We start from the raw sequence: 14,550 nt of genomic DNA on the forward strand, positions 1-14,550 counted from the left end.
TATTAGTGAGATGTGAGTGCTGCTCCTCTGACCCTCACAGAAACACCGCCATTTGAGGACTTCTGCTCCTGGCTATGATTCTGTAGTTTGTAGTAAGTCTGTGCTTCTTTGAGAACAAATAGAAACGCTGAGTTAAAAAAAAAAAAAAAAACTATCAAGGCAAGTCAACTAATTTGGGGGACTAGGTTTCCAGAAAGAAGAGATCCTCAGAAGTGTGAGCCCAAATCATCCTATTAACTGTTCTTCCTTTCAGAGCATTGTTTACTAACCGATGGCTTGGTGTGAAAGGCTAAGAGTCCAGGCAGAAGAATTCAGGGATTAAAAATATCAAGCCAGCAGACCTTTCAGCAATGTCATGAGGCTGGTGACACAAAAACTGGCGTCTGGGGCCACCGTGGCAGTGGGAACGGGAACGTCTAACTGCCCAGTGAGGAAGGGGCAGTTTTCCTTTAGAGCCATTTAGCGAAATCTTAAACTGCAAGAAAAGGCAGAAAATGAAGAAGCGAAACTGGAAGATACTGAAAAATCTCATCAGAGTTTTCTGCAGTGCTGGCAGATGAAGACTTGGAGCTAGAATATTCCAAGAAGCAGCAGTCATAGTGAATACCCCAGACTCTCAACTGCGATTCCAGGAGGGGTGCAACTGGGAGACAGAATCTGACAAAAACTCTATATAGGTGTGAGTCAGCACAGATTCTGATTAAGTGAGGTAATCTCCCAAGTCATTTCACTTTCCTGCCCGAAACTTTACTGCTCTTAATTTTGGTATGTACATTCCTTACCATAGCTCCCCAGGTCCTATACCATCTGGCCTCTGTCTACACATTATCCTTTCCACATTCTCAATCTTTTCCCTTTCTGCTAGTTAGCTTTGCCAGTCCTTTAAAATCTTAATTCTCTCAATGTATTGGGTCTAGTATCTCTTTTCTTCTCTTTTATTATTTGAAATTCTTCCCTTACTTCCCTATTATAGCCCTTAAAACACTATATAGTAATAGCTGATGATCAGTTTGTAGTCCCCAGCACAATGTAAGTGAGAATTCTGTGAGAGGGGGAACTGGGTCTGGCTTAATCACCATCATGTTCTTGAAACCAGTTTAGTGTCTGAAACAGTGAGCCCTCCCCAGGTATTTGTTAGGTAAATTAAGCTTGAGGGAAGGGAGAAGTTGATGTTTAGAAGGAGAAGGGGTGTGTTGACAACACCATGGAAAACTCCATGTATAGTGGTTAATGCAAGATCCAAGATGACAGAAATTACGTGAGATTTCATTTTGTACCTGTCTGAGAGGCAAGGAAAAGTTCCTGCCCGCAGTATTGTTGGAGCTTTTGGTTGCTAACTTGTGGGATTTTTCACAGGGTTCTCAAAAGTCCTGAAATTATTTTTTCCAAATTTGAATACCTCTTCCTTTAACTGTTTATGTATTGGGGAGGGGGGGGTTAATTAACATAAAGAGAGAATTTCTTTGAAAAAATTATAATATGCACATTAAACAAAGCATTTCTTCAAACTCATATAAATGCCATACTCCTGAAACATATTTTCTTTTAATAGCCACTAAAAATAAAAATGAAATTTCTTAAGTACATCTTTAGCTTCCATATTATAGGATGATGCTTCCAGAAGTTCACCTCCATGGTGAGAGTGATTTCCTATTCATCCAATGAGCCCAAGATAGAATATCTGGTACATAAACCTTGAAGGCATCTGTTTCTTCATATAAAATGGAAATTTAAGTAATTAATTACTTATCAATGACTTTTCGTTTTAGAAGAGTCCAACCAAATATACCGAAGTATAGAGCATCCCCTGTATCTTATTTAAACACTTAAGGCTTAGTTCAATCGGCGACTTCACACTCAGTAAGTATGAACTCTTCTCCCAGTCAGTTACTTACCTGGTCGATTCGGCTTTTTAGCCTTTACATAGTTAGCTGCAGAAATGGGGCACGACGCAGTGAAAGATCTGCTTTTGGTGAGGGCCATCATCACTGGGTTATTCCATGAATCAGAACTAACAGTGCTATAAAGACAGAGTGTAGAGAAAAATAAATAAATTATTCATCAACTATTAAAGCAGAACTTGCCAAAACCCAACTGTCATTTCCATAAAAAACTTGCCAATCTGAGTCACGGTCCAGGTGCAGTGACAGAATGACTTTGTCCAAATGAAAAAATAGGTTATCTAAGCTCAATCTCTGCTGTGGGGATACAGCCATCACTCATCACACATCCTGCGTCAACGAAAGGGCAAAGATAACCTTCCTATTAATACAATTAATAGGAATCAAACACCTCATTCTACTTACAGAATTATGTTCCTTACAGATTTTCCAAAAACTTGGCAAATTAACTAGGTAAAGTAATGTAAGGGGAACTTAACATTAATTGTACTCTTTATTATTTACCATTCTTAGTGTATCTAAATTCAAAAATTAAATGCTAATACAATCAAAGATAATATTCTTTGCAATATTTCCTTGTGAAGGAAAAGGTCAGCATCAGGCATTTAGCCTACAATTTCTTCTATTGGTGATACCCTGGAAAGAATGGAATGAAGATGCAAATCTCCTTGTAAACATGCTAACGAACCTGCTGCTACTCACACGGATGCTATTTACTAGGCAAAAGGTAATGGACAGCGAGGCTTCACAGGGAATGCTTTCTGCAGGATAAACTAGGTTTGTCTAGGTTATTATTGTAAATGAACCTGGAATTAATAGACTGATGGACGGTTGGAATAAGGAATGCTACATAGAAATGTAATTAATGGGATGTACATTTTGTAGGTGTTCCAAGCCAATATTTATCTGTACGCATTGCTCAAAACTGTACATACTAATTCTGAAACAGAATACATTGTGATGTGAGAGAGATAATAATTTAGGAAGTTGTACTGACAATCTTGGACTACTCCAGGGCAAAAGTGCTTGTTCTGCATTTTGTTAGCACCTGAGTAATTTCAAGCATTAGTAAATTTAGTACTGGATAAATTCTATAATTTGCATGAGTATAAATGACCCTCTGCCAATCTTTGATTGGCACTATAAGCAGGATGTACCTGGTCTCTCTGGGTGGCTTACTGTAAATAAACCCAAAATTGATGGAATTATGGGGTCATAAATTGATGGAGACTGTCATGTAAGTTATAAAATTAATGAGGATAATTTGGAGCTGTGCCATAACCAAAATGGCTTTGACTATGCAAGCAACACATGCATGCATTGCTTAGAGTCCTTCATGTTAAATCAAGGCAGAACACGTACTAATATAAAATTTAAAAATTTTAGGGTGTCACACTGACAGCTACAGATCTCCTTTTTCATGGTTTATTTTGTTCTCACTCGAGAGAGAGGGAGAAATATTGATGCAAGAAAGAAACACCAATCAACTGACTCCTGCTCGCACCCCAACCAGATATCCAGTCCTCAATTCAAGTATGTGCCCTGACCGGGAGTAGAACCAGTGACCTTTCAGTTATGGGGCAATGCTTCGACTAACTGAGCCACACCAGCCAGGGTGCTACAGGGGAAAAATGCTGAGCACGTGCTCTGTTATTGCCTATATCATTTATTATAGTAAGTTTAGCAATGAGTAAGATCTATTCATTGTGTTGAGTCCAATTTAACACCCTGGCACTTGTTACCTCATTTCTTCTCTTTTTCATTTTAAGATTTTTCTTCAACTGTTGACAGATATTTTAAAACTTCATCTTTTCTCCTTACTTTTAATCACAGTTACAGCATATATCATAAAAAAGATGTTTAAAATATAGAATGAATTCTAGCAATTACCACATACAATTAAGGAAAGCATACAAAATAATATTTGTTTCATATTCTAATTAGAATTCTCATTCTAGGCACTGTAGGCATTTTGGAAATGCCCTAGAATTTGAAACAATGAAATCGAATAAAACTTTGAATGTGAGGTAGACTACACTATTTTCTTATAATGCTATTCCCTTTCAACTTCTCTTGGTGCATCAGTCGACTTACAAGATTTACTATGAAGAAATTTTATGTAATGTATATGTGGCCTAGGAGTATTAATTTCTCAGAATATTATACAATTAATAGGTTATTACTTTTCCATGTAGATTTTTTAAAGACCTTAACATTAACTACATTTATTTTATTACATTTGAAGAGTTGTTTTTTATTATCTCAAAAAGTTATATTATGAAGGGTAGCTTAAAAAATGCTGGAAGGTTGAGCAAAAAAGAAAAAGGACTCATGGACTTGGACAATGGTGTGGTAATTGTGGACGTGGGGAGGGGTGGGTGGCGGTGGAAGAGGGTATAGGGAGGGTAAATGGTAATAGAAAAAATACAATAAAAGATAAACTATTAAAATAAAAAATGCCTACTATGTGAATTTTGAAAATAAAAACATTTAAATATGCTTATTTTGAAAAGTTTTATAAAGCGTAATAATATATGGGAGATTAATGAACTTCATTCAAGAATAATGATATTCTAGCCTTATACCCCATTTTTACTACAGGGAATACTAACTTATTAAAAATATACTATTAGTAAAGTAATAAATCAATATATTTGCATATATGCATATGTGTTTATGCATATATGTGCACATTATAATTTACTGGCACTTTCAACTATCCTCTGTTTGTGTCCTTGCAGTAGTTTTCAGCTTTTCATTGACCCTCGCCTTCTTGATTCCTGTGTAGACCTCATGAATATGTAAAAATGTAGATTTTGGAAGGGAAATAGCCTGGGGGAAACTTTACTTGGTCTTCTCATGCTGACATAGCAGGGGACAATTATCTAAGTGTCTGCTGTGGAAGACTCAATCCTCCTCCATCAGAGTGGATTTTATAACCTTAGTTCTTAACAACTTAATCCTAGGTCCTAAAAATATTACCAGGTCCTGGTAGTTTCTTTTATTGAGTTTACAGCCTCCTTTCTGCAGGGGCTGTGGTCAGTTCCAAAGCTGCCTTGGAATAATTACTATATGATTTATTTGAGTTTTTTATTTCTCTTGAGACTATTTAAGTACCTACCGGTGCTCCTGAACCTAATTTATCTCCCATCATGCCACAGTTCCCCTTTTTCCTATTTATTGTACTGTGTACTGAGGCTCAGACTAAGGACCTGCTTCTCAGGATACATATCTTTTGAGTGGCAGGTCCAAGATCCTTCTGATTCCCAGTCCAGTGTCCTCTGGATCAGTTGTGTTTAAAACTACCCAAGAGTAAATCACCCAACTATATACCCAAAGGGATCTACGCTGAGGACTAATTTTCATCCCCATTCTGGTTCTTCTTTTGATGACTGCAATCCTTAGAAAACCTCAACACAAGGACAGATACAGAAAGGAAGAAACCTAAGGGCTAAAACAAATCAATCTGAAATCAATTAGCAGTTTGATTGTAACAGGTCTCCTAAGTAAAGGTTTTAAGTTTGGTTTATCACCATTTTCACCCAAAACAAAGAAGGTGCCAGCTCGAACTAGTTGAATTTAATAGTGGTACTATTGCCACTTACTCATATACATTTTTTTCTTACAGGGATCAAATTCTCTTCAACATGAATTTCATTTCTTTGGAATGATGGAAAATTCATATCACTATTAAGTTTTACATGAGTCAGAGCTTTTCTTTTTTTTTTTTTTACATTTAATCTTTATTGTATTTTTTTCCCATTATCACTTAGTCCCCTTATACCCCCCCACCCCTTAGCAATCACCACTGTCACAGGGCAGTGAGATTATGGAATAGTGTGTTAGACACTGGAGGAAAGTATGCCAGGGAAGACATTAATGCCTATCTTTAGAACCAGCAAAAGAGGAAGATCATATGCTATTCCTTACCTTTGAAAATATTTGAGTAAGAGTACCTATTTCACAAATCAGAAAGATAGGATTGTTAGAGTTAAGCTCATAACAGTTCTTAAAACCCTCTTCCTCATGAAGATTTCAATTTCAGCCCCCTATATCAGTAAGAGAACAGAGGAGTAGGAGAAAGGAAATTTGACCAGAAGTTATAGACAGACAGAAAGAAAGAAAGAAAGAAAGAAACAAAGAAGACATTTAAGAACGTATGAGTGGATTTTTGGTAGTTATTCTGTGGAGAGAAAATCATGGAACATTATTTACTATGATTGGACTCTTGACAAGGTGTGTTGGTAAAACAAACAGCTTCTCTAAAGATATATACTGAAAACATAATTCATTTTCTTAAACAGCAAATATTTAACTATAATTTACACCTCTTCTCAGCATCTGCTGCTGTAGAAATTGACAATGGTCAGTATTTTTCAGGGGAAAATATTACCAATGACTTGTAATTTCAAAATTTAGGAAATGTTCATGAAATAGACTGGGTAACATCCTCCTGTGGTGGTGTTTGGAAATTTTACAAAGACCAGGTAATACAATGGCATGGAATTACACTGATATGTGGAAGAAGAAAAATCATTTGAGTTTGTATATGAATCTGTAGATTTATTAGACTATCAATGTGAATGCGGAAGAAACCAATTAAAGGTAAGTTTAAAAGAAAGCAAGAAGAGTTAGGAGTCATTAGATTCTTATGGTTTGAAAGACTTCCTTCCATTTCTCTGCCACTCTCGGGATGGTGCTTTATTTATATTCAAGGCCAAGAACAGGAGAAAATTATTTCTAACACTGCCATCATGTAGTTCAACAAAAATGTAGTTATTTTTCAGTCATTAGGTCATTAATAAAACTGATGCACATGTTTCAAACACCAAAATCATATACAGTAAATGTTCTTATAATTATTAAATTCACATAAAGTATGCTGTTCTTACTCAAAATAGAAAAGAATAAACACATTAGCTTCCTCTAAAAGCATCACTTTCATGATGATTTTTTCTTTAAAATTCTTTCTAGATCTTAACATTGTGTTTTGTTTGGCTATGGCAATTCTGGCTTTAAAGTCACTTTATAAAATTGTAATTAATATACTAACTAAAGTGATCAGATCCAAGATGGTAGAGGAGTGAGTGGAGGCCACACTAACCTCCTCCCAGGACCAATCTGGAATTATGGAGAAAACTGTGGAGAAATTATCTGGAACAAACAACTGAAGAATAGTGGGAGAAAGGCTTTATAACCATGGACAGACAGAAGAAACAGCTTCACCACTACACAACTGGTACAGAGTGTGGAGAAGATGCTAGGGGGCTGGCTGGCCTCCATTGGGTGGCAGCTGAAGTGCTGGAGGAATATTTCAGTGGTGGGGGGATCCCCCTGAGAAGTATGGAGTCTAAACTGTGCTCCCTGGCCTAAAGCACAAGAGCCCAAAAGTACCTAGATAACATCCAGCTGTGAAAAGTGGCAGGGTTTCTCTCAGCCAGGGACAGACAGCTGGAGACACAAAGAGCCTTTTAAAGAGCCAATGCATACATTTTCATTTACAGCTACTTACCCTGGGTTCCAGTAAAGGAAGGGGGTAGAGTGGACTAGAGACACTTGAGAAAAGACTGAGGACAGTGGCTTTAGGGAGAAAAGTGAGAGAGCAGCTGCCAGGATCCTGGTGCTAAGTCATGCCCCATACTGCAGGAGCCATCTAGCTCAGGCAGACCACTCCCCTCCAAGAGCAACAGCCTGAGGGGAAGCAATAGCCCTGCCCCCAGGAGGGACTCTGCCCCACCCTGTGGTATGTAAGCCTGACTGCTGATTGCAGACTGACTACATTAACAACTGAAGGAGTCAGTCACAGATGGTAGATCTCTGGTAGTCTCAAACAGGCTGTTTAAGGCCAGACTGGGACATCATCTGACATCACCAGAGGTGGATCTAGAAAGAAAAAAACTGCACCTGCACAACAGTGTATGAGATGTGGTGGGCAGAGTGACACTCACTCAGCCAGGCAGAGGCAAGCACCCAATAAAGAATGACCCAACAACAATCAAAACCTAATTATAACCATACAGCCAACATAAACAACACAAAGAGCATCCCAAGAGCATCAAGTTCAGAAGATCAAGGAGACTGCATCACTGGATCCCACAGATCTCCTACCATAGAAGTTAACACCACGAAGACAGGGAGTCAAAGCAGTTGAAACAGAAAGGGATAGTGTTCCCTAAAATGGGAAGACAAAGAAACAACTCCCAATTGAAAGAAAAGAAGGAATCCCCAGAAAGAGTGCTAAATGAAATAGAGGCAAGTAAACTATCAGACACTGAGTTCAAAACAACGCATATAAGGAAGCTCAATGAGCTAAGTGAAAACTACAAAGAACTAAAGGAAAGCTACAAGGAACTTACTGTGAACTACTACATCAGCATGAAAGAAGACACAGAAACTATCAATAAGAGCCAGGAGCAAATGAAGAATACAGTTTCTGAACTGAAGAATACAGCAGAAGGATTTAAAAGCACCCTAGATGAAGTAGAGGATCAAATCAACAAGCTAGAAGACAATGCAGCAAAAAATTCCCAGGCAGAGCAACAAAATGAAACAAGACTCAAAAAGAATGAAGAGGGTTTAAGGGAGCTGCAGGACAACATGAAACACAATAATATCTGTATAATAGGGATACCAGAAGGAGAAGAAGAGATGCAAGGGATAGAAAACCTGTTTGAAAAAGTAATGACAGAAAACCTCCCTAACTTGATGAGAGAAAAAAACACACAATTCCAGGAAGCACAGAGGGTCCCAATCGAGATGAATCCAAAGAGGTCCACTCTAAGACACATCATAATAAAAATGGCAATATTTAAAGATAGAGAATATTAAAGGCAGGAAGGGAGGAATAGCTAGTAGCATACAAGGGAGACCTAATAAAGTTATCATTAATTTACTCAACAGAAACACTACAAGCCAGAAGGGAATGGCAAAGAAATATTCCAAGTAATGAAAAGCAAAGGCCTGCAACCATGACTACCAGCAAGACTTTCATGTAAAACAGAAGGTGAAATAAGGAACTTTCCAGACAGAAAAGGCTAAAAGAACACATCTCCACCAAACTAGCACTGCAAGAGATGCTAAAGGGGCTGCTTTAAGAAGACGAATAAAAAGAGAGAGAGAGAGAGAGATGGGAACACAAGAACAAATGGTAAAATGGCAATGAATAAGGACCTATCAATAATAACCTTAAATGTAGATGGATGAAATGCTCCAATCAAAAGACATAGGGGAGCTGAATGGATAAGAAAGCATGACCCACATACATGCTGTCTACCAGAGACCCACCTCAGAACTAAACATCTACACAGGCTAAAAGTGAAGGGGTGGAAGGTAATATTCCAACCCAAAAGACTTGAAAAAAAGCCAGGGTAGCAATAATTATGTCAGACAAAATAGATTTCCAAACAAAGGCCATAAACAGAGACAAAGGAGGACACTATATAATACTTATGGGAACAATCCATCAAGAAGATATAATCTTTGCAAACATATATGCACCCAACATAGGAGCACCTATATATGTAAGGAAAATCATGGAGGACTTCAAGAAAGGTACTGACAGCAACATACTCATAGTAGGGAATTTTAACACCCCATTGTCAATAATGGATACATCTCCCAAGCAAAGAGTCAATGGGGATATTGGGGCATCAAACAACACTCTACATCAAATGGACTGAAGTGATATATACAGAAACTTTCACCCCAAAGAAGCAAAATATACATTCTTTTCAAATGTACTTGGAAGATTTTCAAAGACAGACCATATCGTAGGTCACAAAACAATACTCAACAAATTAAAGGAAACTGAAATCATATTGAGCATCTTCTCCAATCACAATAATTTGAAACTAGAAACCAACATCAAGGAAAAAACTCAAAAACATTCAAATTCATGGAGACTGAGTAACATGCTATTAAATAATGAATAGGTTAACAATGAGATCAAAGAAGAAACCAAACAGGTGCTGGAAACAAGTGAAAATGAACACATAACAGCCCAAAACCTATGGGAAACACAAAAGGCAGCCTTGAGAGGGAAGTCATAACGATAAAGGCCTACCTAAAAAAGACAGAAAAATTTCAAATATCACCCTAACCCTACATCTCCAAGAACTGAAGGAACAACAACAAACAAAGCCCAGAGTGAGTAGAAGGAAGGAAATAATCAAGATCAAAGCAGAATTAAATGACATAGAGACTAAAAGAACAATTCAAAGGATCAAAAAAATCCAGGAGATGGTTCTTTGAAAAGAAAAACAAATTCAGCAAGCCTTTAACCTGACTCATCAAGGAAAAAAGAGAGGACCCAAATAAACAAAAACAGACATGAAACAGGAGAAATTACAACCGATACCACAGAAATATAAAGGACTGTAAGAAATTACTATGAACAACTATATGCCAAGAAATTTGAAAAACTGGGTGCAATGGACACATTTCTAGAAACACATAATCTCCCAAAACTGAGTCAAGAAGAAGCAGAAAGCCTGAAAATTTTAAAAAAAAGTGAAATTGAAGCAGTAATCAAAAAACTCCTGGCACACAGAAGCCCTGGAGCAGATGGCTTCACAAGTGAATTTTACCAAACACTTAGCGAAGAGCTAACTCCTATGTTTCTCACACTATTCCAAAAAATTCAAGAAGAGGGAAGACTCCCAAACTGTTTTTATGAGGCCAGTATTATCCTAATTCCAAAACCAGGTAAAGACACAACAAAGAAAGACTACTACAGGCCAATAGTGCTGAAGATCATAGACATTAAAATCCTCAACAAAATATTGGCAAACTGGATTCAGCAATACATTAAAAAGATCACACACCATGATCAAGTGGGATTCATCCCAGGGGTGCAAATATAGTATAATATTCACAAATCAATATACATAATACACCACATAAACAAAAGGAAAAACTAAAATCACATTATATCAATAGACTCTGAAAAAGCATTTGATAAAGTACAGCACCCATTTATGATAAAAACGCTCAACAAAGTGGGAAAGAGGGAACATACCTCAACAACATGTAACCCATATATTAGAAACCTATAGCCAACATTATACTCAATGGGCAAACAATAAAAGCTTTCCCCCTAAGATCAGGAAAAAGAAAAGGATGTCTGCTTTCACCTCTTTTATTCAACATAGTATTGGAAGTTCTAGCCACAGCAATCAGACAAGAAAAAGAAATAAAGGAAAATTGAAAAGGAGGAAGTGAAACTCTCATTATTTGCAGATGACATGATAGTGTGCATAGAAAACCCTATAGGGTCCTCCAAAAAACTACTCGACCTAGTAAGTGAATTTGGCAAAATAACAGAATACAAAGGCAATACTCAGAAATTGAAGGCATTTTTGTACACTAATAATGAAATGTCAGAAACAGAAATTATGAAAAAAATCCTATTTATTATAGGAACAAGAAAAATAATGTACCTAGGAATAAACTTAACTGAGGAGGTAAAAGACTTATACTTGGAAAACTACAGAACACGAAGAAAGAAATGAAGGAAGATACACACAAATGGAAGCATATACCATGTTCATGGATGGGAAGAATCAACATCATTAAAATGTCCATACCACTCAAAGCAATCTATAGATTCAATGCAATCCCTATTAAAATACTAATGACAAGTTTTCACAGACTTGAAACATATATTTCAAAAATTTGTATGGAACCAAAAATGACTCTAAATAGCTGCAGCAATCTTAAGAAAGAACAAAGTAGAAGGGATCATATACCTGGTATCAAACTATACTATAAGACCACTGTAATCCAAACAGTCTGGTACTGGCAAACAGTCTGGTCCATGTGCCCTGACTGGGCATTGAACAACAACCCTTTGGTTCATAGGCTGGCACTCAATCCACAGAGCCACACCAGCCAGGGCTGAATAGACACTTCTCCAAGGAGGACATACAGAGGGCCCATAAGCCTATGAAAGGATTCTCAACATGACTAGCCATCAGAGAGATGCAAATTAAAACCACAAAGAGGTACCATTTCATACCAGTCAGAATGGCCATCATATACAAATCAAAGAATAGCAAGTGCTGGAGAGTTTGTGGAGAAAAGAGAACTCTCGTGCACAGTTGGTGGGAATGCACACTGGTGCAGCCACTGAGGAACAGAATTTCCTCAAAAAACTAAAAATGGAACTGCCTTTTGACCCAGTCATTCCACTTCTGGGATTATACCCTAAGATCCTAAAACATCAATTCAAAAGAACCTATGCACCCCAATGTTCATAGCAGCACAATTTACAAGAGCCAAGTGCTTGAAATAGCCTAAGTGCCCATCAGTAAATGAGTGGATCAAAAAACTATGGTACATTTACACAATGGAATATTACACAGCAGAAAGAACAAAGTCCTACCCTTACCAACAGCACAGATAGAACTGGAGAGTATTATGCTAAGTGAAATAAGCCAGGTGGTGAAAGACAAATACCACCTATAAGTGGAACCTAATGAACAAAATAAACAAACAAGCACAATAGAACCAGAGACATGGAAACAAGGAACAGGCTGATAGGACCTAGAGGGGAAGAGGGTGGATGGTAATGGAGGAAAGGAGAAGAGCCTAGTTAAAGAACAAGTATAAATGACCCATGGACATAGACAACAGGATGGGGATTAACTGTGGGAGCAAGGCAGAGCAAGAGGGAGCAATAGGGGAAAATGGGGACAACTATAATAGAAAAATAATTAAAAAAACAGGCAAAATAAAAATATTTTTTAAATATAAAGGAATTGATTATCAGTAAAAAAATATATGAACTAAAGCTAATTTATTTTTATGAGATATAATTGACATAAAATTATATTAGTATCAGGTTTACTAAATAACAATTTGATATTTGATTGTGAAATTATATTATTATATTATTGTGAAGTATATGAAATAATCATGACAATAAATCAATTAACATCCATCACCACGTTTTAGTTACAATTTTTTTCTCATGATGAGGACTTTTAAGATCTACTCTTTTGGTAAGTTTCAAATATGCAGTACAGAATTGTTAACTGCGGTCACCCTGCTGTGCATTGCATCCCCGGGATCGACGTATTTTATAACTGGAAGTTTCTACTTTTTAACTCCTTTTCCCTGTTTTGCCCGGCACATGCTCCCAGCAATGACCAATCTGTTCTCTGTGTAAATAACATTAAGTGATGAAGTGTTTGACCACATCTAGAGGCTGTTAGGAGGGTCTACTCTTTGATCTAATCTTCTGCCTTTGATATAATGCTAGGTTAGCCAGGCTGGGGGAAATCTCCCAGTCTTTTGGAAATGTCAGGTTGGATACCTTTGACTTAAGGATCTCAATATGGATGTTAGTCTAGGTAAAATCTAGCCTACCTTTCTTTATTCTGGGCTCAACCCTTCCCATTAAAAGTCACACAGGCAGGCATCACCTCATGTCACTGTCCCCATTTACGTTTAAGGCCGCACATCACAATCTAACCCTAATTATCTGATGTTAATCACTATGCTTCTCTGCATTTACCACCATACATACTCTTCTTTCATTTTCAAAGCTTGCCTCCATCCAACCACAACTGTTTGAGCCTCCCTTCCACTGTGATTTATAACCCCTGTTTGGTGAGTAACTCCTCTAAGGGGCACGAAACCAACGGGAGCAGTACCGAACCTGGGTGAAGGTGCGTCGTGCAGTTTGATGCTGGCGCTACGATCCCTCCGCACTGGGGCAGGCTCCAAAGTGGGTAGACCTGTGGCTGAGGTGGTGGTTGTCCAAGTCGACGACACGCGTCTCAACAAGCCGGGGGGCAAACTCCTTCTCAGGCGCTAGGAAGAAGGAGTGTTCATTTCATTATCAAGCACATTTTCTATCACTATCTTCTATGTAATATAATGGAAGAAAATGGGTTTTTACTTGGAAGTAAATTTATTCAACTATATTGTTTGAATATCACCTACTTAAAATGTGGGTACTCAGATATTTAATTAAAGACTCTCTGGTCAACATAAATGAATACTGTAAAATAACATTTTGGGATATTCATTTCAATGATTACATAAATATGGGATTACTGGAATGAGAGTCAATTCCCTTTGGGATAATTTTATAGTTATATTTGTTCAATAGAATTCATATACCTATACACACATTATATTAGTTACTGTGAACAGAAGTTTTTTTCTCAAAAGTCACTTGTTTGAGGCATGAATTAATTTATGTCATCTTGCACAACAGTCTCTACACCAAAGTGTTTACCGATTTAATTTTAATTTCTTATAAATGACAAGACATAAGAGTAAAAGAGTGTAACCCAAGATGCACCACCTCTCTTGTGGTTAATGTCACTGGATAATGTCACCAGTACCAACTCCTTCTAATAGAAGACGATGCTGGTTGACCTGTAACTTTCTATTATTTCTTCTCCTTTCACATCCTAAATGGGGTATATAACAGCTTCATCAGCACCGAGGCAAGATTCTGAGCTCACCAGGACGAGCACCACCTAAAAATTAAAGTGAAGGTATTCTACTGCAACTGTAGCAACAGTTACTCTGGGTAGAATCTAAACCCATTTGTATTTGTGGCTAGCTATTCCTAGTAGACCAATCAAGGAAGCATAGTTTACAAAGATGCTGTCTGCTCATCTGAAGATGGTGAAGA

At 37.4% G+C, this 14,550-nt stretch overlaps 1 protein-coding gene across 4 annotated transcripts in view; it reads right to left on the reverse strand.

The window, feature by feature from the left end:
* Window positions 1–14,550, reverse strand: part of PDE3A (phosphodiesterase 3A) — a 285,977-nt gene that overhangs the window by 48,617 nt on the left and 222,810 nt on the right. For all 4 annotated transcript variants that reach the window (XM_024575890.3, XM_045184056.3, XM_071221069.1 and 1 more), the window contains exons 4-5: window positions 13,561–13,715; window positions 1,896–2,020 (exon numbers count right to left, since the gene is read on the reverse strand). In XM_024575890.3, the coding sequence (XP_024431658.2) occupies window positions 1,896–2,020; window positions 13,561–13,715 (280 nt within the window). The remainder of the gene's footprint in view (window positions 1–1,895; window positions 2,021–13,560; window positions 13,716–14,550) is intronic.

This window comes from Desmodus rotundus, chromosome 3 (genome assembly GCF_022682495.2).
Source record: "Desmodus rotundus isolate HL8 chromosome 3, HLdesRot8A.1, whole genome shotgun sequence".
In the NCBI taxonomy this organism is placed as follows: Eukaryota; Metazoa; Chordata; class Mammalia; order Chiroptera; family Phyllostomidae; genus Desmodus; species Desmodus rotundus.